This window comes from Apteryx mantelli, chromosome 4 (assembly GCF_036417845.1).
Source record: "Apteryx mantelli isolate bAptMan1 chromosome 4, bAptMan1.hap1, whole genome shotgun sequence".
In the NCBI taxonomy this organism is placed as follows: Eukaryota; Metazoa; Chordata; class Aves; order Apterygiformes; family Apterygidae; genus Apteryx; species Apteryx mantelli.
Window position 1 is genome coordinate 25953491 of NC_089981.1, and position 26713 is coordinate 25980203.

A 26713-nucleotide genomic window follows, 5' to 3' on the forward strand; every position below is an offset into this window, starting at 1 on the left:
CAAGTTAAAAACAATTAGCTCGTAAACCAATGGGTAGGTGATGGTTTAGGTACTCAAGCAATGAGATATATATTTCCCTTGTAACTGGATAAACACAGGAGTGTGTTTCTCTTGCTATAGTGAAACACTGGCCGAATAATTAGTTAACCTGCAAAACATTTCTATTTGAAAAAGTTGTGTTAAGTTCAGTAAAATTAGAATTAACAATTCATAAAAGCATGGATATTCATCCTCTCTCTCCTTTGTTTGGGAAAATGTCTGCTAGTGAAGTTGTTCTACAGTTGGAAAAAACTTAAACAGAGGAACATTTCTCAAAAGGACAAATCCATAATGGAATTTGCTAATTAGTTTAGGCACCAAATCCCTTGAATTTATTCCTTATTATTTAAATCTGGGAAACTCAAGCACCTGGTACTTCTAGGATGTTTTGAAAATCCCACTGAGTAACCATCAGGTGCCTTAATGAATGGAAATTATATGATAGTATTGAGAGACAAAGGAGAAGCTACAGCGAGGAGAAGTGAAGACTCTGTTGACGCATGGCAGCTGTGTAATTTTAATTGTTTAAAAGGAAGCTGATCCATAGCGGACATCTTAAGCGTGGCCTTTGGGACTTGGCTTTTTTCCTCATTCTTGCCCTCTCTGGCCCTGGGCAGCCCGCTGGCCCTGCTCAGACAGTGCGAGAGTTGCCCTGGCTGAGTGCAGGCTGTCCCCAGCGGAGGAGCCGTTGCCTTTCGAGGGGCACATCGCTCCTCGCAGGGCAGCGCTGGCTGCGATGTGCTTGCAGCTCTGCAGCAGCCCTGCCAGGAACAGGCTGACGTCCCCAAGAGCAATGACAAACAGCCAGAAGGTGACAGCAACAGCGCTTGCCTGTTGTGAACAGAAATGCTAAAAGCCAAAGAGCAGCACTGCCTGATAAGACTCCCCTGTGAAAGCATTCTGAGGTCCACTTCCACTCTAAAATTGAAGTAATATGATATAAAAGACTGTGCTGTACTTTCTAGAAAGGCAGCGGCAGCGCTTCTTAGCCCGAGCGCTGCAGGAGGAGCTGGAAACCTCCATCATGGTGCCCAGGCTCACCGGCGCTGCAGCAGCCAGCCGAGCAAAGCCAACTCGGCCGTGGTCACATCTAACAGCAGAACAACTGGGATTTTCAAGCACAAAATCCCTGGGTTTTGTGCTGGGGCTCTTTGTTTCAGGCCGTGTAACCATTGCAGCAAGGCACGTCCATAAATAGCTCAAATTTGTTTCTACTGCAACAAATCTATTGTTGACTCCAGTAGGATTTGGGCTGCAAGGTGGTTAGTGTACATGACGTGAACATATTTCTGTTGGAGGTTTGGTATTGCTTATTACCCTTCAGGTAAGAAAATAATTTAAAGAGTGCTGTGACTATGGCAGCCTGGAACCACTGTGTTAAGGAGAGAAATGAATGACGGTGCCCCATTTTTAAGCAGCTAGTCCTGTCTCCTAGCCAACACAAACACATTTCATAAAACATATGTGGACTGTGAGAAGCTGGTAGGAAACTAGTTCAGGAGTTTCCATTCTTGCAACTTGTTTGTCTTCCATTCTTCTGTTATTTTCATGACTAAACAAATTGATTCGATGCCTTAGTTTCTACTCAATGAAACTTCAGTACTCGGCAGGGATTCAGTAAACCAGAAACAAGGCTTGGTGCTCAAGAAGATGCTTCCATTTTGAGAACGTGTTTCTAGAGAAGTAGGGTGTGAGTAAATGTGGGTAGCGAAAGAAAAGGCATTTTCTTGGCCATGGCAGCCTTGATTTTTGAAGGCATTTCCTGAGTTATTTTAAAGGTTTTGCTTATGGTTACTGAAATCTTAACTCTGAATATGAACTGTCTTTTTAATGAAGGATATTAAGCCTGGTCCTTTTCATCTCTTCGTTTCAGTCACTTGAAGTGCTTATACTTCTTTGGTGTCCTGTCCTGAGTTTGCTCCCTGAGATTAACACACACTGACTTCTTCCATGAAAACAGCATATACATTTTTTTTACCAGCTCTTATCTTTCATTTCATATCATTTTCTATATGTCTTGGTTTGCTAATATGTATAGGTAACGTTTTATACAACAGATAAAGCAATCAGTAAACGAACTGTACTTTTCTCTGTGATTTTTCTAGGTTGGACTAAATGAATTTTCCCTATGTGGGTAAAACCTGTTTGATTTTTGTCCTAAATTAGAAGTTGCATTTACGTATTGGCAAAATATGGCATATAAAGTACGTCATATAGGACATTTACTCAGTGGTTACCAAAATGCAAGTAATAAATATTGCAGACATTAAAAATTATCTTCTAGAAAAAGAATGTAAGCTGAGTCAAAAAAGTATGTATATAAAAAAGATCCAAAGGTAGCCTTTGTTTACATGCTAGCAATTTACACTGATTTCTATGCCCCCACTTCTTTCTCTGTGCAGCCAGAGTCGTTACCACAGAAACAGCAACAACACATGGCACTGGGAGAGATAAAGCTCCTTCATTAAGAAAGACAATCCCTAGCATACAAATTCTCTCCATCTTATCACTGTTTGAAGGGTGTAAAATGCTGGTATGTCACCGTCTTCTTGTGAATTCATTAATTCAGCCTTCAGTAGGGAAATACTTTTAGTTATACCCATCTGAACATGTTGGATAATGCAGGTTTTACCAAAATGTCCTCTTTGTGCCACTGTTGGACTGAAAACAGACCCACAATATAGAGCTTGAATGGAGCATGGAAGAATTGGGACAGAATTAGCTGCCACCTCCAAATATTCTTCTATGAATTAAGGAGAATTTGTTCTGCTTTTTTCACAAGAGCTAAATAACATGCATTCAGAAGCTGTTGTCCTTGTGCAGGTCATTGCTAAACAGAGGGTTTGAAACTGTTTGGACTCAGAGTTTCCATGGGAGTATTGGTAGAGGTGAAAAGGACTTAATTCGTCCTTACCCTTTCACTTAAAGCAGAGTAACAGGTTGTCTATGGACTAAAAATCCACTGAATCCAGGGTATTTGTGGATGCAGAGGTTGTAGTCCGCCTGTGTCCCCACGGCAAGACAAGAGTGGCCAGGGGCTTCCCTACCATCACTCTCCCTAGCACCAGTTGTGCTTAAAGACTGGAGAAGCAAGTGGGCAAGAGAGGTTAACCCGACTTGCTCAAGGCACTCAAGAGTGGGGAGAAGAATAAGGACATCCCAACTCCCTAACTCCATACATCCCCTTTTCCTTTTTATGAAACCCTGTCTTTGGGCTTTGACTGAAAGCACATCAAGTGAGACTGGACTTTTTACAACGCTGCATGCAGCATCTGGCCAGTCCGCCTGCGATCTCCAAGCAGGAGCACTGGGCAGAGCCAGAAGCAAAAGCTTTCCAGGGCGCTCATCACGAGCATTAGTGTGCAGGAGCCACTCTCTGCAGGAGCCCATCGGTATTCCCGTTTGTGCTGCTGGTGCTTAGGGGCTTCCCTCATCTACTTCTAGCAAACGAGGGGCACAGAGTTTGCCTCAAAGGCTCTGTGTGATTCCCATTCGTGTGACACAGAGGACAGAGTCTTGACCCTGAGCAAGGGTAGCCACCAAGAAGTGCTGGTGTGCGCATGTGGCTGTTTGCTGACAGCACCAGTTTTGCTGCTGAGGTGTCAGAGATTGTAGTTCAAATGCAGATAGTTTGAAAGGCTAGTACTCCTTCCTGTTACCCGAAGGTAGCAGGAAAGAAGATTCCCGCTGTCAGCAGAGAGAAGTGACTATTCTCACCACAGTCTCGCCGCTAATTATCCTGTGTGATGCCGTCACTCTTTGGTTTAAGAAATGGCTTTGAGGTAGCTCAACTTCTTTTTAGGAAAATGTTTTAGTAGAGTGTATATGCCACGCTTGCACGGATACCAACAAATGTAGGCAGAACTGTACTCCTGAGCTGCTCTAGACCTTGGCCTGGTGGTGGTGCACAGCTTTCAATGAAGATGATGCTATCAATCAGCCTGTCACTTACCTCACTACCCACTTCTATTAAATGATTTCACTATCAGCTAAGATGGAGCACCCCAGTGAGTGGCATATTATAAGTGTCTAGAGAGATTAGATACAGAAATTAGATGGATAACATCCAGGATGCTACGCTGGATCTGCGAGCTCCTGATATTGTCGTTGCCAACGCACCCTGCTTCAGGCAGATAAATCCAAAGCTGCACTTCTGCATTTTTGCCCTCAACAGCGGAGGCAAACTAGAGGTGAGTGAAGTCAGGATCCTGAGAAGCTTACAGTAGCTATATGTATTGTACAAGCAATGTGGTGTCTTATTCTTTTACAGTAATACTGTAGCATATTATGCTATCCACTTTGATTTATCCTTTTTATCAGATGCTTTAGCAAGAACTAAGCTGCACTCTAACCCTCTGTTTTCAGTTGCTTAAACCAGTAGCTTCTCAGTCTAGTTTTCCTCAGGATGGTCCTTACCAAAAGATGATTTAAAAAAATAATAATCAAAGTGTCAGTAAAAACTGGTCAGCTAAGAGATCTGACAGCAGAAAGCTGACAAGGACTAAGATGATAGCCATCTTTCAGGAAAATATCCTTCTCCCTGGAAAAATTAGTTTGAATTTGATAGAGTAGTACTGGATTTAAAATTGGATACATATGCATTGAAGTACCGTCTTAGTTTCTGTCTTACATTGATGGGAAAAACATTCTGCTGAGAAAGAAGCACTGTATATAGGTGATAAAAAAAATTATAGCTACAGGTAGGGAGGAATATCATGTAAATGCCTGTTCCCACTGTTCTTATCCTTTGGAAACAGGCAGCAGGGGTACAGGCTTGGGAGTATGCAAAGGGAAAACTGGAATAATAGGTGGACTGTGGTACAGGAGGTCAATTGCCTTACCTCAGATGGCTCTGCATTTGTGGTGTATATTATACAAATATTTCAGGAATGTTTTAGAAATACTCAAAAATGTGTAGGGATTACGTAATTATTAATAAAAGGATATACCTATAAAAACGAGTAGCTTGCTAGTATCAGTTCATCTTTCCAGGGCTTAAGAGAAGTATGAAAGCATCTTAAAAATCCCAGTAAATTGTCTATATTTAGAAGTGAAATGACTTTAAGGTCCCAGAAGTTAATGCTCGGACATAGTAGAAAGCAGAGGATCTCTGCTCTATTTTCTTTAGAAAGATGTCTCTTCCAGTCTCCAGCTAGTGTAAAGTTAGGGTGGAAGAATTCCACATTTATGGAAAAAGTAGGAAATGTGTCTCAGAGTTTAAACAGATATATTTATCCCTCTCTCTCTCTCTCTCTCTCTCTCTCTCTCTAGGTATATAAATTAAGGCTCTTTTGCTCATATTAATTACTATTGAAAACAACCTCCCTATTAAATCAGCCTCCCTATTTAAATGAAATAGCATAGCATGGCCTTGTTCTTTACTGGAGCCTCTTGGTATTACTCTGAGCAAATACTAAATAACTTTAAGGAGACTAAAGTAATAAAGGACATAGTATGCTATTTAAATTTGTTTCTTTTTGTGGGGAGATTGTGTGAATTTTTCATGGGTAGAAAAATTATTTTTGGAAATATCTATATCTATTCCTGAGCAATAGCATTTGGCAGTTTTGAAAGAGAACTTAGATTAACTAACTTTATGCTGATGGTGCCCTTAATTCATATGTCATCTTAAAATCAATCCTGTAATTTTTGTTTTATAAAAGATTGGGAAAATTAAATATCTGTTTTTCTTTCTTTTTTTTTTCTTTTTTTTTTTTTCTATCTTGGGTGGAAAGTGGAAATAGTTGCAAAATAAGATTTTCAGTCCTAACAAGATCGTTGGGAATCCCAAGTGCTCTCAGCAGGTCAGAATTTCAGCTGAGGTTCAGAGCACAGCAGCCGCCAGGGAGTGAGTCCCCTTTCTGCAATGTCCTCAGCAGCCGGGAGCAGTTTTACCAGGCTTTCCCCACTTCACCTCCTGTTTCCTTTCTAGAGGACGAGGACCAGCGTTCAGGGACGAGGAGCAAGGTGCTGCAGCAGGCGCTGGTCAGCCTGGGACGGATTGGGCCTTTGCTGATGCTTCCAGGCAGAAGCAGCAACTTGGGTTTCGGAGCATCCTCCATGGGAATCAAACACTGCTCAGGTGCTCTTGGATTTGGTATTGCTGCTTTTGACCCGTTTAGACCTATATACAGCAGACAGTCTGGTGCAATCTGTGTTTATTTAAGCACTGGAAGGTAGGTCTCCTTTCTCATCTCTGCTAGTGATTTCTTTGGAGTTGCCCAAGGAAATGGTGTGATCTTTCTGTGCCCCCGTTTGCATGTTTTGTGAGAAAATTGAAGGATTCCTGCATATCTCACTAGAGATGCTGAAAGGATTAAGTCATTTTTACGAGGTATTTTGAATTTCTGGAGAAAGAGACACTATAGATGAGCAAAATGTTATTATTTTTCTGTGATGCACTAAGAGTTAAAGTTGAACAGTAGTACCTAAGATAATCTAAAAGTCATCTTAAACATTTACAAGCCCTCCCTTTTTGGCCATTCTTATAGGGCCTATTTCTGAAGATGCTCACTGTTGGCAACTTACAGGCAAATCACTTGGGTTTAGGGATGTTCAGCCCTGAAGCTGGATTTTTTTCTTCGAAATACCACTTTATACAGAATATTTTCTTTGAGCTCCGCATAGAAGACCAAATTCTCAACTGGAGTAAATGCAGGTAGCTCTGTTCAGCTGAACGTCTTTGTGCCTATTTGTATTGGCTACAGGGCATGCCCATACCTCTGACTTAAAAATATGTTTGTCAAGTGAAACATATTGCTTTCTGTTTTCCTAGCAGTAAAGATACTGCAGAAGAAGTAGGCTTCAAAATCCTGCTGATACCTGTAAAATGGTTTAGAGTCCATCCTGTTCTACTAATACATGGCAATTGCAGTGTAGAGTTTGGTGAAGGAAATATTAACAGGAGTAGACTGTACAACTTAGTTGCTAACATCAGCAGAGGTGACTGCTCCTGCGGGGCTCACCTGGTGCTACTGGGAATAAAATCTTTTCCTCAGGCTTAGCTGCTGCTGACTGTCTGCAATGCAGCCACCGTGCTGTTGAGCTACCTGAAAAATCCTGTCATACGGATAATTTCAGGCTGTTGGCAATGAAAACAATAGCAGGCAAGGAGAGACTACAAAGAATGGGTTAAATCGCAGACTTCCTACCTCTTCAGTATTCCTGGATAATAATCCACCTACAGTGACTCTACACTGTGGGTAGAAAATGCCTACCTCTTTTTAAACATAATTTATGCACTCATTTGCCTTTTGAAAAGGATAGACACCAGCCAGATAGAAGATTGCTCTGCTGCATTAGGGCTCAAAATTAGCCATCAAGACGTGTGCCTGATGTGCAAGTTAATCTGCCAAGTCATAAATGTTACAAACAGACATTTGATTACAGTGTGTATTTTTAAAATATGCTTTTTGGCTATGTACCCTTAGCAAATACCAGTTTTTCCAGTCGGTGCTAAAAGGACAAGGATACACATGTTGTTAACCTAGCACAATGCAAAGTCTGCTATAAACTGATGGCCCAGGAGGATTTTCTTTCCCTGCGGGCTGTGTGCTGTGAGGCAGTGTCCCCTGGGTGGTTCAAAGTGCCCTTGACTTGATCTGCAGCGAGCAGGGAGGATGATGGCTGGGAGTTTCTTCTGTGATGCACTGGTGGCATCTGAGGCAGCTTAAAATGTGAAGGAGATTTAAAAGGAAGCTTTTTCCTTTAAATTTTTTTCTTACGAGAAAAAAGTTCCTAGGCTGGAACACAGAGGAGTTGATTAGTGAGGACCTTCTGCTTATGGGTGCTTTCTAAGTGAAATTCAGACCTAGAAAATTCTAAGATGGTTGCATAAGTATTGAAATTATGACATTACAAAAGCCTGAAAAGCACACAATTGACTGGGGAACATATTTCTAATATAATTTCTATCTGACCTTTTTTTTTGTTGTGTTTTGAGTTTTGATTAACTTCACATTAATTTTAATCAGTGAACACTGAGGAGAAAAGGTTTTTCTTTTTGTTAAACTTGTAGCAGCTTTTCCTCCATCTTCCATTTAAGAGATGAGTAATTCCTGGTACCTTCAAGAGATGGTCCAGGAAAGAGTGGGGAGGTTGTGTTTGACTCTTCTGATCCCTTGAATGGAGTACAAGCAATTTCAGGCTATCTCTGTGTGCCATAAGGAAATAACACTATGGTAGATATGAGTTAGAATTAATTCTTTAAAGCCAGTATGTTTTTTTGAGGAACACAGTGCCGTCTGAGAGTTATCAAAAGCACCTAGCCATTTTCTGCTTGCCTATGACGAAAATTACCAGACTATTATGGTGGAGGAGGCACCTGCGAGTGGTTCTTGTGCTGTTCATGTACCTCCAACGCACTCTGTGCTCCACATCCTAGTCAGAGGGTATTTTGTGAGATGTTCTTATTTCCAAAGCAGGTGGGCAACTCTTGTACTGCCTGCCTTGCTCCTTGAGTCTCAGGGGGCATAACGAGGTTACTCCCTGCCCCTACACACTGCAAGTGACAGAAGAGGTCTGTATGTCATTCCTCTATGTCTGTCCTGACTTCTTCGCCTTTCATGCTGATTTATAATAGTCACTCTGCCACTTCTGCCTGAATGTTTCCACGGGAAGCTATACGCTTATTTTACATATTGGTTGGGTGCTGTTGTGTCTGAAGTCTCATAATATAATGATGCTCCTGGAGATAGAGCCACCCCAGCTGAGAAACAGGTGACTGATCCCAGGACGCTGTGCCTTTCTGTGATTGCTCAGGAAGCTTCGGTGTATGTCAGCTTCAGCATACAGGTCATCTACGCTGGCAGCTTAACCTGCAGTGTGTTGGTCTTCTCAGAAGAAACCTGCTTTGCTAGATGTAGTTCTCAGATCGCACTTAGTTCCCCTGCCCTGGGAAGATAGCGTGTTTTCTGACAGCAGCCAAGATAATAATCAAGGACTCATTCTAGTGCCGTGTCAGGGCTTTTTATAATTTGTTCTTTAAATTTGAAATCTCTGTTGAGGTTGCATAGGTTATGGAGATGATGGGTTAACTCAAAATATTTTCTAGCTTTATGAGGTTCATGGAAACTGGGGCCAGTTTAAATGTAAAGGATGTGCAACTCTGCTTGTGCTTTTATTTTGTATGCTTTGTGGTAAAATATCCCTCTCTTTTTTACTTGGGATTATATGTATTCCATTTCTTAACTTTATCTCTCCTTACTCAATCAAATATTATTTAGTCAATCTGTCAATAATCTGTTATGCACATTCTACTGAAATGGTTGTGTCTTGCTTTAGCTTTTCATCTAAAAGAGCAAAAAGAATCTTCTGAACTGTTAGCTATTGTTTGGAAAGGTTTTGTTGATAAAATCTTAAATGTTCCTAAGTTTTACCTACCTGAATCATGAAGCTTTGCTTTCTCATTTCCTGTCAATCTTAATGAAGAATGCTGAATAATCAGAATGAAGCAAAGATAAGATTGCCTTCTGATCCCTCTGGTTGATTTTGAGCAGAAGTTTAGTTCTTTCTGCTGTCAAAAAGATGTCCTTGCTTCACCTGCTTAAAGCAGCACAATACGGGAAATAAATGTTTTACTTAATAATTCACAGAACATTGTCTCCAAAGTACAGTGTGAACATTAACTAATTAGTCCCCACAATACCCAGAAGAGGTAGATAAATAATGTTCTATTATCATGATAATACAGATTGAAAAATCGATATCAAGAGGTTGTGACTTGCCAGAGGTCACATTTGAAGTCAGATCAAGAATTGTTGCATTCCTGTGCTTCCTATGTTAGATCGTACTGCCTTTCTGTCTGCTACCTTACCTCTTCCCTGTTACTTCAGATCAATCAATATATCTGCCATGGAATCATAAAAATATATTCCTATTAGAGTCCTCAGTGAACAGAATACATTAACAATCTACAGACTACAAACAAACTGCATCATTTCATTAGACAGCATATATCCTCAATCAAAGATTACCTATTTATTCTAGACTTCCTTTTTAAGTGATATGATCAAACAAGGGCCAAAGGGTGCTAATTGTCCCTGGATTTAGCATGCAATGAGAATCACCCCTGGAATAATACCTATGGGGACTGAGGCTGACATTTCTGTGCCATCCTTCCCTCTATCAGGCAGAGGAAGAGCATGTGGCACCCTCTCACTTCTTATATATATTTATTAGGTCAGACTTTTTCTCCTGATATCCCATTTAGTCTTCAATCACAGCTGAAATGAGTTTTGGTGTGTGGTGAAAGCCATAATTCTTGTTCAGGATTCCAGAGAAGAAAAGCAGTTCTGGCTAGGTTGAAACGGTGAAGTTTCTGTCCTAGAGCTCTTAAAGAGATGAAGTTGCCCCCCCCCCCTTTTTTTTCTTGTACCAACCATCAGTGTTTGACCTTCACAGGCCACAGGAAAAACTGAGTGCATCAGAACATGCTGCCCAAAATCCTCAAATGCCCTTAGAGCTTCTGCAGTGCAAGCATTGGCGGTAATATGTGAGGCTTTTCACTTTGGAGCCTAACCCTTTTTTTATTCACTAGCAACCTTGCAACAGCAAAATGTGCCCTTTTGACCACAAAATCTAATACTGCTAATTCCGTCTTCCTGGGCTCTGGTGAAGACTGCTTTCCTGCTTGCAGCATACTCAGAGTATACTGGCATATTGCTAACTCATTTGAATTATTCCAGTTAGGCCATTCTCACCTTGCTGGAATAGGAGGGATTTGCTCTAAGCTGGCACAGTTTGAGATTTCCAGCTCTTGACAGCCTTGTTTCTCTACTGCTCGGTAGAAGATTTACCCAGGAAAGGCATTCCCTTCCCTGGATCCCACCCCTGTTCTGCTGTAGTGGACACTGTGTTGAACTTCCCTTGCCCAGCAGTGATTTGCTTCTTCTAATTCTGAAGCCTTCTCCGTTTTCCTATTTATTATTGCTAAATCCTGCTCCAGTTGTTTTCTTTCTCATTGTTTACAGTGGAATCATTTTCCCTCTTTACAGTGGAATCACTAATTTCCCTAGTTCTGCTTCAAGAGCGTCCTTCTGGTGGTGATTGCGGTTCCTCCACTGCACAGTGTCCTGTGCTCTGTGAGGAGGAGGTCAGATCTCAAACTACGGTTGAAATGGCTGTTGTTGCTTAAAACACAAAATTAGTGCCGCAGCCTCTCACTGAAAGGGGAGCAATCTGAAGGACAAGGAGATGCTGATCCTTCAAAGAGGAAGAGGTGTTTGGTGTCCAGAAAGTGCTACAGTGACACAGTGTCAGGCTGAGACTTGTGTGAAGAAAGATTCATAAGCGAGCCGTATCTTCCCCATCTACGTGAAAACTTGTTTTTATTCTCACCTCATTAAAAAAAAAATCAAAACCAACCAACAAAACAAAAAAACCTCAAGCAAGCTGCAAGCTAAAGGACTAGAAGCAAGAGATGTGTAACGTTATTTGGAAATAACGCAGAGGAACATATAAAAGCAACTTGGAAAAAGGAATCCTTTTTTCCTTGAAAACATTAAATAAATGTTGTCTTATTGGTCCTGTAGATTTCAAACTGACAAGGCCTTTTCCTTTTTCAAAGATTTTAGTAAAATTTTGTGCAGAAAATTCTTTTTATCCTTCTGTTACTTTCTCTTAGACTTCACTGTCTTGTTCGTTCTTTGCGTACCATTTTACTTTCTCATTTTTTGTTTCTTAAATAAGTACGAGAAGAAAAGAAACTAATACTGAAAAAATATTGTTGTTTTTTTTTTCTGAGGTTCATGGAGAAAAGGGAAAAACTTTGAATATGCCAAAAAAAGAATATATTTACAAGTATTTGACCAGCTCTAGATCTGAAAAAGCAGAATACATGCAATGTTACTACTGATACTCCAAAACCTGTTTCTTAGCCAAAAAGTCTGTGTATTGTGAGAGGGCTCCTTAAACATCATCTGCAAAGTTTCCAAAAACACGAAAACAAAATTTCATCAATCTTTTCCCTCCCCTGCAGCCCTCCCAAAGGGCTGTATTTCACGGGCAAATAAGGCTTGGGAACAAACTTTGAAGAGGGGCCAGTGGTTTGTGAGAAGTTACTGCCTGTGACACCCATCAGGAGACTTTACTTTTGGGTTGCCTGTTTCTATGTGTGTGTTTAAAAATCAATCAGTGCCTCAGCATAATAGGAGATACAAAAAGACTTTTTTTTTTTAAACATTTTGCTGAAGGTAGGTGTTTTTTCAGAAGAATGCATGTACCCTAACCTGCAAGCCACTGGGGAGTTCTGTTAATTAGAAGAATTCATAATTTTAGCTAGTGAGTTGGCTTAAGAGCGTCTCTCTGTGGCCTGCGGGCATTTTAATAGCAGGACCGCAGTGAGTACTTGCGGTGAGCCCTCGCAGGAATCACACAGCTTGGTAGCTTCACACCACCTTGAAAATTTTCTTCGTTAGAGCTATCATTGTGTGCACGGCAGGCAGTGAATGAGAAGCTCCTGTTTTCCGTCTGTATCCAAATCTTTATTGATATGCCTCAAAGCACAGCTTTGGGTCTCTGAGTAAAAGTGGTACAGGGCTTGAGAACGTAGTTTCCATCTTGTCGGACATAAATTGTGGCTACTCTGCTTTTCTGAATGTCTCCCTGGGCCCTTTGCCAGCTGCGTACGTTACGGCTCTTGCAGAGGGATCTTTAGACCAAAGTTCTGCTGAATGTGGGCAAGCCTGCAGGCTCGCAGGAGGCCTCGGGTTTGCTCTTCCGCGGAAGTCGTCAGAGTCCGGAGCAAGGGATGTCGCAGAAAGAGATTTATTTTTGCTGTAGCTTTGCAGTTCCGAGAAGTCATGATCTGTCCACAGCTACCACAAGTGGAAAGCACATCTGCTAGACTGACACAGCTTAAAATAAAAAAACTCTCCATGGCTATTAGTGTGAACAGCATGATCACGTCTCCTATAGCGAAAAAAGAGTCGTTCCTAACGAGCCTGTCTAGGATCTCTCCTTAAATTTATCAGAATTCTCACACGTGCAAACACCTGTATTTTACTTCTAAAGTGGGTTTAGAACGGTTGTGATAAAGAGAGATTAGATGAAATTCCTTGCTGCTCTGTTGCTAAAGTCGAGAGCTGAGAGGCTTGTATTTGCAAGTAATCTCATAGTGGCTAAGAGGTTTGGTTGTTGTGTTGTTCTAAACAGACGTACAGCTGCTAGGAAATCCTCCGTGAAAGAAGGAAGGATGAAACACACTTCACATTGGTGAGTAGAAAAAATGGTGCTCAAATGATTAAAATAAAAGCCTGTGGATTCATATTTCCCCTGTGCACTATTCCATAATTGTGTAGACACAGGGGACAGAGTAGACGCCTGCTTTACCCAGTTTTGAAGTCGTCTGCTACGGGTTGTGTAATGTTAGTCACTGCATAACGGAACAAATGCCTGTATTTGCTCATGACAAAATGCTCTACCTCCTAGCAGGATGAAAGTAAGCACTGCGCTTTTTGATCTCCCCAAATTCTTACATGTGCAAAGTTACTGTCTCCTGTTTGCAAGAACCTAGCACAAGCTTTGGGGCTGCCCCCTCTACCTTTGAATTTTCTGCCAAGGTGAATTTTATCTTCATTGTCTTGAGGATTTTGGACTTATTATTGAATAACAGTTCAAATTCTAATAATGTATTGTTTATATTTTGTCCTTTTTGTGGATGGTTTTTAAAGTACTTTCACAAATGGTTGGGACTCACAGGCTGTTTGTGATGCAGGGAGGTGTCAGCAGCGGCCATCTCATTCTCAGATGATAGTCAATAGATGCACAAAGTTATCAAAACTGACATTTCCAAAAGTTTTCAATCCCTAGTTTAAGATCCTTTGGGGACATCTTGAAGACACCATCTATAGCTGTCACTGACTTCAAGGAGAGTTATGAAAATATGGATCTGGTGCTGAAACTACTGTTGTGACCTTCTTTGTGAGATCAGCATTTAAGCAAAGGGGAATTTCACTACTGCAAGACCTCCAAGGGCTTAGTGAACCACTGACTTAGGAGCTAGCCTAATGTCTTAAAGCTGCTTGTGATTAGCTTGCATTCAGAGTGCTCTCAGATGTGGTAGTGTGCCTTTCGGATACCAACCACTGAGTCTTGAAAACACCATTCCACTTGTGAGAGAGGAGTTAAAAAAATACATATTTAATTTTAAAATAGGCTGAAATGGTTTCCTTGTAAGAGATAAGGGGAATAAGTAAAGGGCCTAGCAACACAGCTCCGAACTCCCAGGCTTTTTCTCACTTTCCTTCTCTGAGCTACAAACGAGATGCCACAGTTCTCAGCAAGATTTCTCTGGCATCTACATTTGCCGTAGTTCCTTCCTTCTCCCTCTCTAATAATTTTAAGAGACAGGATGACAGAACGGGTTAGAAAAAGTTCTATAAATAATACCGTACGTAAAGAGGCATTTACCCAGTGAGTCCTAAAACTCATTCCCCAGTTTGGTTCTATTTTTATAAACTTCATCTTTCTTGACACTGACAATGATTCATATAAATATTAAGTATTCATTTTTAGTCCACTGCACATAAGTGAGGCTAAGCTGTAGTGTTCTTTGGAGCTTTTACCCTCCAGGTCCTTACTCAGGCCTCCCAGTGGAAGGAGGGATAGAGGTACGGAGTTCCTGAGTACTCTGCAATGCTGCCCTGTGGTCCTACGTTAGACAGGATAGAAGTGGCATTTCTAAAAGTTTAATGATGTTCATATTTCAAAGTTTTTTTTTCTTCCTCTTGCAGCATATAAAAATAAGACACGTTACCCTGAATTAAAATCTCTTGTTCTTTATCCAGATCTGAAGGCTGTGGAATATAACATGATTTCTTATTGATACATTTTTGTTGTGTTGTATTTATGGAGAACATCTCTATCATTACATTTATTCTTTTGCTATATCTTGTTTTTTCAATTACATTAATCTTTAAAATGTTTTATTTATTGTCCAGATGTTACCTGCCTTAGAATATACAGCAAAGCTATTTAAACAATGAAGGAAAACATTTTTTCAGTATTTGTTGCTTCTAAATTCTAATACAGTTGTATTTCTGTTATAGCAGGAGTAGATTTGATAACAGATGGTAAAACTGCCTCTGCTTCATTAGAGCCCCCGGCAAGGCTCCTATAGAAGGTAAATTACAGTAGAGCGATATTTAACAATATACTCTATACTGTATAGTTTCACTAAGTAAGATTTTGAACTAGTATTATGTGTAACATGAAGGCAGCAAATGCAATAGCTAGAATGTGTATTGATCACTTCTGTGTTGTTTGTTTACGCTGAACTAAAGCATATACGTGGTGTAACTGGCCCTACTTTTACAAGGACTTGTTCTAGTGCTTTTCCAAGCTAAATTAGCCTGGCAATAGTTTAACTGAGATCGCTTTCCTTTAATAGCAATAATGTAGTTTGTAATATTAAAAAGTAATAAAATGCAAGTGATCAATTACCATTTAAGTGAAAAGAATGTTTATATTAAAATACTGATGGAAAGGCAGCCCTCAAAGATTTTAAGAATGCCTGTATGTGTGTCACGGTGCGTCTGAAAAGTGACAGACTGATGCTGGCCCTGGGAAACACAGGTCCTTCCAGAACAAATGACGAGATGTGTCCTTATGCTGACCTGGGAGCTCACTGTCCAGGCTGACAGAACCATTCACGTCCTAGGGATGAGAAAGGTCTTTCTCCTTCCGCTAAGATGATGCTTTTTGTGAGTATTGTACACTCCTTCTCCCTAGGGGCAGTACAGAGATCGCTAAATCGCTGCACATGGCTCACCCTGGGGTCAACCAGATGATAAGGACATTTGACCATTTCCCAACAGGTACTTGCTTTGAACTAGTGAGTGATAGAACATAAAAACATTTTTCAAATGGCATCTGCAGAGTTAGCATTTGGGAATTGTAAGTTTGAACTCACATGGCTGCATACTTTCATGAATCTGGCTTTAAGAGATTTGTTTAAGGAACTGAATGCCAAGTTCCCGTGCCACGGGGAGCAATGGAGAGGTGGTGGTTCCCGGGCAGAGCTCGTGCTCGCCTTGCACCTTTCAAAGAAGCATAGCTTTGGGTGGTCTCCTCCGCCAGTCCAGGTCGGCTTGGGAAACACTGTAGCTAAGTATAGGGTAAATTCTTCCCACAGCTGCTTACTGCTAACTCACTGTTTCATGCCAATAGCATCTAGAGGTCTCGACAGATTATAACCCTATTGGGATAATTACTGCAACAAACACATAGCAAGAGAGAGCCAAAGAATGCAGAGCAAGTAAACTGAGAAAAGTTATTTCCCCGTTTTAAAAATGCGGTACTAAGATAAAATGTCTTGTATGATTCCACACAGTGTAAAATTCACAAAAGAAATAAGAAGGGCTGAGGCACAGCCAAATGATGTGGCTTAATGAATTAATGTAATATACTATTTGTGGATTTATACCCCACTGCAAATGTTCGTTTGCTGAGCTATACTAATAGGGCCTTCCTTCGTACTGCTGGTGCACTCTAGATGCTAGCTGAAACCACTGAGAGGATGCTTTAGAGCTAACATTTGCAAGCAAGTAGGGCATGCAAATAATTACTTTCGTCAGACCTGCTAATAAATGCTCACTTGCTAAGCTGCATTAATTCAGTTGCTTGCAATCATCTGTCCAAACGGCAGCTTTTTTTTTTTTTTTTTTTTTTTTTTTTTTTTTTTGCTTTCAAGGAAATTCGCACTGTGTAGGCCTGCGCATATTTGTGTTTTAAGTGACAGCCTTAAAGCCCCATGTCTGGATAGTCGTGCATGAATGCTAAACCTAATAAGAACAAAAGTTTTCCCTGTTGTCCTAGCCACAATATCCTCTGAGGACACTAAATGTGCTGTCTTAGGCATTGCTCTAGCTGACGATAGTATGTGTGAAGATGAATTTATGCTTTGGAGTTGAAGGCTTTAGTCCATGCCACTGACACTTGCAGGTAGAATGAGCTTCTCTTTTTAGTGGAGCAGATTTTCCAAATGATGTTTTCTCTAGAACAGGGTATGCACTTTGGCAGTATTGATTTCCTGCTGCTTAGACATAACTAACATTTCAAGTAATCTATACAGGTTTAAAATTTACATTAGGTCTTTTAATAAAATCACTAGCACCTTTGGGACTTTTTGGTGGAATAAACACTGAAGTTTAATCAGCTGAACAATGAATATCAATATTGCTTAAACAAAATTCAGATAGAAGTTATTTACTAAAAAAAATTTTAAAACCATCAATTAAAACAGTACGGTACTGGTTGAGTTATCATAGCGTAGTTAGGCTGTTCTTGGTTTGTCCTTACAAGTGCTTTACCTAAAAAGCTCAAGTTAAAATCTGTTTTGCTCTGTTCAGGACACATTCCCAAGAAGTGCTAAGATGCACTGTCACTAGTTTTCATGCAAAACTGCATGCTATAAGCAATGGGGAGATCCGCGTTAAAAAAAGAAACAGGAATAGCACAAAGTGGCTGATATTCTGTTGTTTTGTTTTCAGAGCAGAGATCAGAGGCTCTGTGAAGACATGCCTGCATGCATTTAGTGGTGTGGGAATTACACAATTGGCCTTGTCCTGAAAAAATTTTGCCCGAAATGGGTCTGCAGGGGTCTCTGGCTAGATGCCATTAAAATCGGTGGTAGTTGTGGCAATGGCTTCAGGTGGGGTAGGATTTTACTCAAGGTCTCTTAACCCCTTGCCCGTGTCCTTTTGCACTGTAAGACATGACCTCCACTGGAGGTTGAAGGTGTTCAGCGTTTTTCAGGGTTTGTCCCTATATGTTTTCCTGAAGCCTGTTATCAAATCGGAAGCATTCTGACTGAAGCTTTTCTCTTAATTTATAAAAGCGTAAATCGCAAAACTGGCCTCCACCATCTCTGCGTGTCAATTGATCTGGTGTAACAAAGTGCAAGAATCCAAAGTGAAAAATAGAATAGGGTTAATGGAATTAATTTTCAAAGCAAAATCTGCAGCTGAATATCCGATGCCTGTTAAATGATAAGCAACCTGAACTGACCAGGTCTTTCTGTATTTAAATAGAGGAATGCAGGTAATGTTTTAAATGTGGTTTTTGGAGGACAAAAGTGGGGGAGATCGAGGGCAGGAACAGAGATTCTGCTGCAGCTGAAACAAGGAGCTGTTATTCTATTGGGGTATTTCTGTGCGCATTTTCAGTTTTTTTGCGAATGCTGAGTGGCTGATCCAGGAAATTAAGTAAAGAAGATGTGTTTTGTTTGGTTGTACAGACCAAAATGCCTGGTCTAACTCCTGTTTGTCTCTGGCAAATGACAAGACTCAGCATAATCCAGCTTCCTGGTTTTTAAAAGGGACATTCTTTCCCAGTTTCTCAAATAAAAGTCCAGCAGGATATTTTAAACCATTTCATGCTGTCACAATACCACGATGGTCTTGACTGAACATCTTCTCAGCGTAAATTTAACGGCACTGAGATTTACTGCTGCTCCTGAAGTATCAACATAATTACATAAGCGTGTGCCTGCGCTCGGCGAGCGGGTGCAGCACACACACGGCTGCCTGTCCGCAGTGCACTGAAACCGGAGATTTATTGCATTTGCAAAGGGCCATTACAATGCAATTTTAACTTACTGTCATTAAAGGGTCTTACATCATAAGCCATCACTGTAAAAAGCCTTGGACTGAGATTTATTCTTAATTTTTATAGCGTGATTTATTAGAGCCCCCGTTATATCTTATAAATCATATCTGAAGGAAAGGAAAATCAATTAGGACCTGGCCCTTTCACCTTTACCCATGGCAGATAGTACCTTGCTCTCAGATGGATGGGAACAGGGATATTCCTGGAGTAAGCTATCACTACAAGAGTAGGAGTGAAGACAGCAAAATCTGGGTCCTTGCTGAGCACAGATGAGAGATGTAAAAATTATTCTAGAAATGACAGCATTCAATTTATATTCGGGGGGGAGGGGGAGGTTCTCCACAGATTCACAGATTTCTCTGATTTCATCCGATCCCAACACTCTGCCTCCTGGGTACCACTTGGAGTGAATCATATATTTATATAATCCAATATTCAAGAGGGAAAGCCAAGTCAGCCTTCTAATACTGTTCTTCCCTCAGAACAAATCCAGCATACAGTAACTGAGAAGCTAATTCTCATACAGTTGCAAAGATCTCAAAATGGCTGCTCCGCTATTGCTGTCCCTCAAGAATGCACACAAATTTCATAAAATCAAGCCTATACAAAAGAGGGGCTCAGCTTGACATTTGTATTTGCATGAGAAAGGATTACTTGCTCGCTTGTCAATTAGGGCCCTTTTTTTCAGTCTGAATGCCCCTGCTTGCCCTTTTTATTTTTGAAATGCAGCGCTTGGATATGATTTGGTTGAACATTAATGGAAGCCACGTGGCCCGAAGGGGGATGTATTCTGTAGTCCTTTGCAGTGAAAAATGCCATTAAGATCAGGAAGAGCTTTGTCAGTATTAGAGCTCTGTGTTTTGATGCGATGTGCTAAAGCTTCTAATGTCTTTCAGTGATTATGAAAATATATATTTGAATATGTTCCTAATAACTGGCTAAGATCTATTACACATCAGTGCTTTGGAATGGAGATAGACAATGTGTCTATTCAAAAAGCAATAGACGGCAAATAATCTGTTGTCCTGAGCCATTCTGCAGGAAAATTCATTTCTCCTTGAAGTTGATGATAATTTTGGCACTGAATTTCAATAACAGTAAGGCCCTCTGTTGCTGATTTGCTACCATCTCTCCTTATGCTAAAAGAAAGGCAATCTGTATAGGCTTTGTCACTAAAGTAGTACCATAAATATACACAGCTTGGTAATGTATTTATAAAATTAAGAATGAACACCCTTGAATATCAGACTGCACAAAGGAAGGAAAAACAAGATGGAAAAATAATTTTCCTAGCTGTAGTCTAATATGTCACATTTTTGTGAGTAGTTCTAAAATAGAAATATTATAATTGATCCATGGATCTTTTTATCCTTTGTCTCATGATACAGCAACACAGAATACCAGTATTTTGTTGCCTTTTTTTTTCCTTAACCAAAACCAAAATAGCAAATGTCAGGAGAAGGACAAAGAGAATAACTGACGGCACATAAGGATGGATTAAAAAGAGCAGAGACCAAATATCACACTGAAACCAGTCGTCAAATTCGTATTGGTATCAGTGGCGCCAAGGTTACATTTTTAGGAGTATTTTGGGACGGCTTAATTTTGAAGTCCTTCCTCATATGGAAATCCCACTCAGCACTGTAGGAGGTGGTGGTGATAGGAAGGCATATATATGTGTATGCATATGATTGCATGATCCATACGATCACAGCCTTGGCTAAATCAAGTAAATTTTGTAACCTAGAAACATTAAAATTAAGTAAGATATAAGATATATGAAAATGGCAACAGATGCTGTTCTTTTTTAAGGTTTTAGAATAATAGAAATAAAATTGGAAATAGGCAAATGGATTAAAAAAAAAAACCCTTCCTTGAATTGGAACTGCTGACTCTGTACTAGCTAACCGCACTGATTCATCAGTGTGGATAACACCCATCCATCCAACCCCTTGCAAGGTTGTGACTTTAATAGATTTGTGAGATTTTCTGGGCAGACATCATGTCTTCATATAATTTTTTGAACTATCCATACCAATGAAGTCGTGATTCTGCATGGCTGCTATGATTGGTTTTGTTTTGCTTTCTTCAGATTAATTGTTTTGAAGTCAGTGGGACAAGTCCCACGAGTTATTTGTGAGTGTGCCTGTGCCGTGTTGGCTAGCTCAACAGGGACTGAACGTGGGACTTCATCTGAGCGGCCAAAGCTTTCTAGCTGTGGCTGGAAAGGACCCTGGGCAGGATGCAGAGACCATAACGTGCTTACTGATGGGTTATATAAAGATTTGCAGTAACATACCCCTCGATGGGAGAAAGTAGGAATAAGATGGGATTTTAGGGACTATATGAAGAACAAAGGACAGAATGGTGGTCATTAATAAAGACCTCGCCGCCATTTCCATTGTAATTCCATTATACTACAAGGACAAGGGAAACTTCTTTTAATGTGGAAGGGTTCCCATTTTTCCAAAGCTGTAATGCAGCATAGTTAATTTGACTGTGTAGTCGAAGTATATGGCAAGAATTGCTGCAACACGCTCCGGGGAGGATTAGACATGCCTCTGCAGGGGAGGCCGTGCAGAAAGGGCTGGGGGCAGAACAGCTCAGTGAGGCCCCTCAACGGGCTCTGTGTGGGGAGAGTGGGGCAGCTGTCCTCCCGAAGCCCTTCGTGTCGCTCCTCCTCTGCCCGCCCGCCACGCACTGGGGCAGCCTTCGGAAACTGGTGGGTAGGGCGCGCTCCTGCAGAAGCAGCTTTGTGCGTGCAGGTAACGCGCATCTATTCCCGCTCCCCTGCACCTTCCCTGGTCCTTGAGCTTAGCTGTACTGGGCCGGGCTAAAAGGTGAACAGAAGTCACCCCAGCCTCCAAGCCCTGAGACAGTGTGGTTATTGAGGAACCGTGATCCCATAGGCCTTTTCATAACCATGGCATGCCGTTTATATAGAGAAAAATTAGCTTAAATGAATACAGCAAGGTTGAAATGCTCTTGAATGTACAAAGAAAGGAAGAAATCATGGGAGAATAACTCTCTCTCATGTCTTTTGCGCTATTCTTTTTACTGTCTTCTTAGTGTAGGAAACTTATCTTCCAAAAATCACCCACTGTGGAAAGCAGATCCTTGGGCAGGATGAGAGGGATGAAGAGGCGGGAAGGGCGAGCGTGAGCTTTGCCGCAAGCCTTTCCTCTCCCAGATCGGAGCTGGATAGCAGCTGCCAGCCCGGGAAGTCAAGCTGTTGAGAACTTGCCATAGGATCCCAACCAGCTTTTATTTAAAAGCTGTAGTAAATGTTTATTTGGAAGGACTGCAGAAGCTTTCTTTAGGGTTCATTAATGAAGACGAACTGTCCAGTTTGAGCGGGAGCACTCGCACAGAATCTGGGGTGAAAGCTCCAGGTTCCCGATCGCTGCCCAAGCCAGCAGCAGAGAACTAAACCACACACCACCGGAGAGGCAGAGAAGGAGGGGGGCAAGGATGTTGGGTACCTGCCGGCCGGCCACCCCAGGACGTCGCTGGGAATTTTGCTTGGGTAAGAATAGCAGGGTCAGACATGTTAGAGAACTAAAGGAGACAGGAGGCTAAGAAAAGGTTTCCTCACATGGTTGTCTTTTGAACGGCCTGTGATGCCTAATGAGTGCAGAAGGCAGGAGCTTCATATTAACTATTACAACGCGATTCTCAGATATGCTGCTTTAGTATGTCTGAATAACTGTGTAACTCTCTTTTCCCTTCACATCTACTTATGAAAAACAAATTTACAAAGCTGCCTAAAGATGCAAAAAAAGACTTCTAATAAGCTTTAGAGAAATGTCTCCCTGATTTAGGTGCATAATACTCATTGATATCTGGTGATATTTAACTGCCTGATCAGATGCTTTTGAAAATCCACCTGGACGTCTGTCTATCTGTCTGTCTGTCTACATATGCAAACAGTATCTCTGTAAATGTGATCTTTTTCATCACCTTATCTACTACTCTGTTCAGGCCTCCAGGTACCAGGCTTTGCCTCTGTTACCCAAGCGTGGCTTCCTAAAGTTATGGAGAAGTGCAGCACCCATTTATCTTACGAAGGTAGGTGTCTAATGTAATCTGTGATTTCAAACATAGTAAGCTATCTTTTCTTCATACAGATTTAGAAAACCATGCAATTTTTTAAAATGTTTGATCTAAGAAAACGATATTTAGAAAAACAGAATTTAATTAAACTCCGCCTTTTTTTAGCAAGAAACTGCTGAATATATTAAACACAAACTATTAATGACTGGGAGCTTATGCTTTACCAAAGTAAGTTAAGAAACAGGCAAAACTTGCAGAGTTTTGCCTGCAGTACATCAATGTCTTCCCATTCTCCCTTGGCCATCTACAATGAGATCACATATAATTTAGTATGGATTAGGTGCTGATATCAAATGTTGATACAAATACCGAGTTTCTCAAAACATAGGGATTACAGTCAGTTCCCAAGCTACGAAAATCTTGAAGTGAGATGCTGCTGAAATAAGATAGTCAAATGTACATGTATTTGTAAACAGTATTTGTTAAAATGTTCCAAAAAAGAGTAGATTTGAAAAAATGCTGATCTTTCCATAGATAGTTCCTAAATGTTCACTGAATTATTGTACCAGATATAGTCCAGAGAAATCTTGCTTTATTTAACTATACAGATTTTCATTTCATCTTTATATTCATATATGGGGTGGTTTTTTTTTTACTTGCCCAAGTATAACAGTATAATGATTATGTAAATCAGTGCTTCTACTAAGACATTACTTTGACATACATGTTGGTGCCATATGTAAACACCAAACATGTATATAATAATCACAGTTAGCAGACGTCTCAGATCCAATTGGGATGACAAATTTTTGTGATGTAATTTTTTTTGACAAATAGCAATGTGAATTTAAATTTTTGCATGACTGAAATGGAGAAAGTAATTGAAAGCTGTGCACATGATAAGAAACAAGATAACAGTGCATTTGTTGCCTGACTGTACTTTCCTAATGATTGCTTTAATATACCATCCCCTTGTTAATGATGCTATCAATTATTCTGCTTCAAATTAGCTATTGTGAGTTTGAGGTCTTTTTGCAATGTCTGTCATTAGGTTACAGAAACATAAATCAAACTCCCATCTTTTTTACATCCATAACCATAACATATGGCTTTTATTAGAAAATGTTAACTGTCTTAATGTCTTCTTAATGGACAGTGTGTGTGCATGTGTTGGTGATGAAAGCCATCTTCCTTCATGCAAAATATTAATGCGTATGGCCTACGTCTCCATAGATACAAGTTAAAGAATGATATTTTAACCCATGAAATATTCAGTATACACTTCAGCTTTGCCTAGAATTCATATTTCTCTAGTTTAACAATCCTTTAAGGAAAGAGCAAGTTAGAAGTAAGTCAGAGGTTTAATTGCACCAGGTATGCACGTATAATGGTGAATAAACTGGATAACAACACCGGAATAAACAAATCACTTTACAAAATGCCTATTCCTAAATGGAAATGCCCATACAGAAGGGGAAAATTAAATTTATATCCTGCTAGAATTCCAGCTTGTACATCACAAAGATTCTTACTACTGGCTATTTGTTTTGTCCTCCAACCTAAAACACAGGGACTCTTCCAGGAAAAAGGGTGTTTTAGCCTCTTGTCTGTTTTTATCCTTTTCACTGGGGCAGCATTATCCATTTGGCTTTAGGACCCTTCCACAAAATCTTGGGCAAGCACACTGCTTTGACTTGATGTGTTTTACCAACAGATTCCTGGCCACCAGAGAGATCTGCTATTCAAATCGACGCCTGTTAACGTTGGGCTTGATTAAAGGAAGCTAACTAAGCCTTTTGAAGGATACCCTCCAGCCTTCCCTCTCCATTTCCATGTTCCCTTGGCAGAAATCAGGCTTTTGAAAGCTGCAGTTCAACAGCATCATCCTTTCATGTTAAGGTAAATATTTTATTATTCCTTTATCCTCCATGCTGTTTAAAGGAATTCATTTAAAATATTAACTTCTTTGTTCAAGGAGGAAATCTCCAAAGGGTAGGCAAACGCGCATCTTTAGAAATGCACCAAGAAATGACTCCAGGCTCTGCTCCAGCTTTCCTCATTCATTCAGCTTGCAGCCCTGGCAGCTGCCTGCTGGAGACCTCTGCTCAGCCTGAAAGCCTCCTGGTGCCACCAGTCCACCGCCCGTTCGCGCACGGACCCGCTCCGCCGGCCCTCGCTCCCTCCATTTCCCCTTCGCTTCCCTCCATCCGTCCAATTTGCTCCTTAATCTGATCTGGCTCCTTTGATCCTCATCAGCAACACGGATCATCCTCCCACAGCCGAGTACCACTCATCCCTGCTGAGGGCTGGCAGCAATTACGCCTTAACAAAGGTACATCTGGGAGAGGAATAACACTTATCCCAAGCAATTGCTTTGTGAAGGCACTATCCTTCATCTAGTTTTCCTGCTTATCAAAACAGATACCTCGCGGGGTTAATCCTGCTGCAGCGCCTGAAGCAAATGTTTACTTTTGACTTGAAAAGCAGAATCAGGCCCTAAATTAACACAAGCAGCTGTAATTATCCTCATATGTGATAGCATCAAAGGTGCCTACTTAGAGCCGGTGCCTGTTTAAGACCGTGCTGGTACACAGCTATGCTGTGAGCGGCACCGGCGCCCGTTCCCTTCCCGAAATGACTGCAGACGCCGGGAGGGAGGAGTTGTCCTTCAGTAACCAGGCAAGTCGCCTGTCAAACACGGTGTCCCTTCTGCATGAATGAACCCTCTCCTCTGATTAATACTTGTCTTTCCCACAGGCGAAAAGGAGGGCTGGGGAGGTAAGTGAAAGCCACCGAATTACCCGTTCGCAGAGAAGCACCATCATAAGTGTTTAACATGGCACGTATGAGGAAAGCGAGAGGGACAGACTCCCCGTCCAGTCCCAGCAAAGAAACTCTTCAGATATGCTGCTCCCGCAGGGACTGCCTGCTCCAGGGATTATTTTCCCCCCTCGTAAAGGGCAGAGAGCGGTTAGACCATAAGAGGGCTGGGGAAACTGCTCTCCTCGCTAGGGTGCAACCGACTGAAAATCGGTGCTCAGAGGGACAGGGAGGTGGTCCTCCTTCCTCCGTGAACTCCCCGCTCTGCGGAGGTCCCCGTCTGCCATGGAAGCGCCTGGTCTGGGAACGGGACCCTGCCCTGCGCTGTACGTGGGTTTTTAGGAGCCCACGCGTGGCACCCCGCTAGGAGAGGAAGGGTCCCGGGAAGCCCACGTAGGAGCGCGCGGGGCCTGCTCCGGAGCGCGACCCCCTGCTCCAGGGCCCCTCCAGGCCCTGCGTGGCCGCACACACGGATACCTGCTCGAGCGCGGGCGCGGAGGCGAGGCCGCGAGGCCGGAGGAAGCGGGGCTGCACGGCTTACCCTTGCGTATCTGGAGGAGTAGGGATCCTCAAAGAGCGCCCAGATGCGGGGCTGCCACCGTCTCCAGAAGCCGCCGGACCGTCCGTCCGGGGAGTCGCTGAGCGCCAGGCGTTTTGTCATCTCCAGCTCCTCCTCGCCGTCGCCGGAGTCTCCGGTGCCGTCCACGTCTCCGTCCTCGGCGCTGCTATCCAGGGGCGCCCCGCCGAAGCTGTCGAGCGCCTCCTCGGCGTCGCGGTGCTGCCGGTAGGTCATCCAGCAGCAGGGCTCCACATCGGTCTCGTCGATGCCCCAGAAGGCCAGCTCCTCCTCGTAGAGGGGGCCGCACACGTCCGCGGGGCAGTGCAGCTTGCCCGTGCGGTAGTAGTTGAGGATGTGGGCGAAGACGCCGGGGTGGCGGTCGAAGAAGAACTCGTCGGTGCGGGGGTCGTAGTCGAAGTGGCTGTGGGCGTCGGGCTCGGCGATCCAGGCGAGGCGCGTGCCGGGCAGCGTGCGCAGGGTGCTGCGGTACGTCTGGTGCCGGGTGCCTCCCACGTTGATCACGATGCGGTCGCTCTCGTCGCCCTGGCCCATCGCGTCGCTTATCGGGCATGTCGCGGCTGCATGCGGGAGCGGCGGCGCGGCGGCGCGGCGCGGGGGCCGCCCGGCCCCACGGGC

The 26713-nt window shown here is 42.1% G+C and overlaps 1 protein-coding gene across 1 annotated transcript in view; it reads right to left on the reverse strand.

Annotated features, from left to right (window-relative positions):
* Positions 1–26629, reverse strand: part of KCNC1 (potassium voltage-gated channel subfamily C member 1) — a 123450-nt gene extending 96821 nt beyond the window's left edge. The window contains 1 exon segment of the mRNA XM_067296051.1: positions 26060–26629. Within this exon segment, the coding sequence (XP_067152152.1) occupies positions 26060–26629 (570 nt within the window).
* Between the last annotated feature and the right edge of the window lie 84 nt (positions 26630–26713).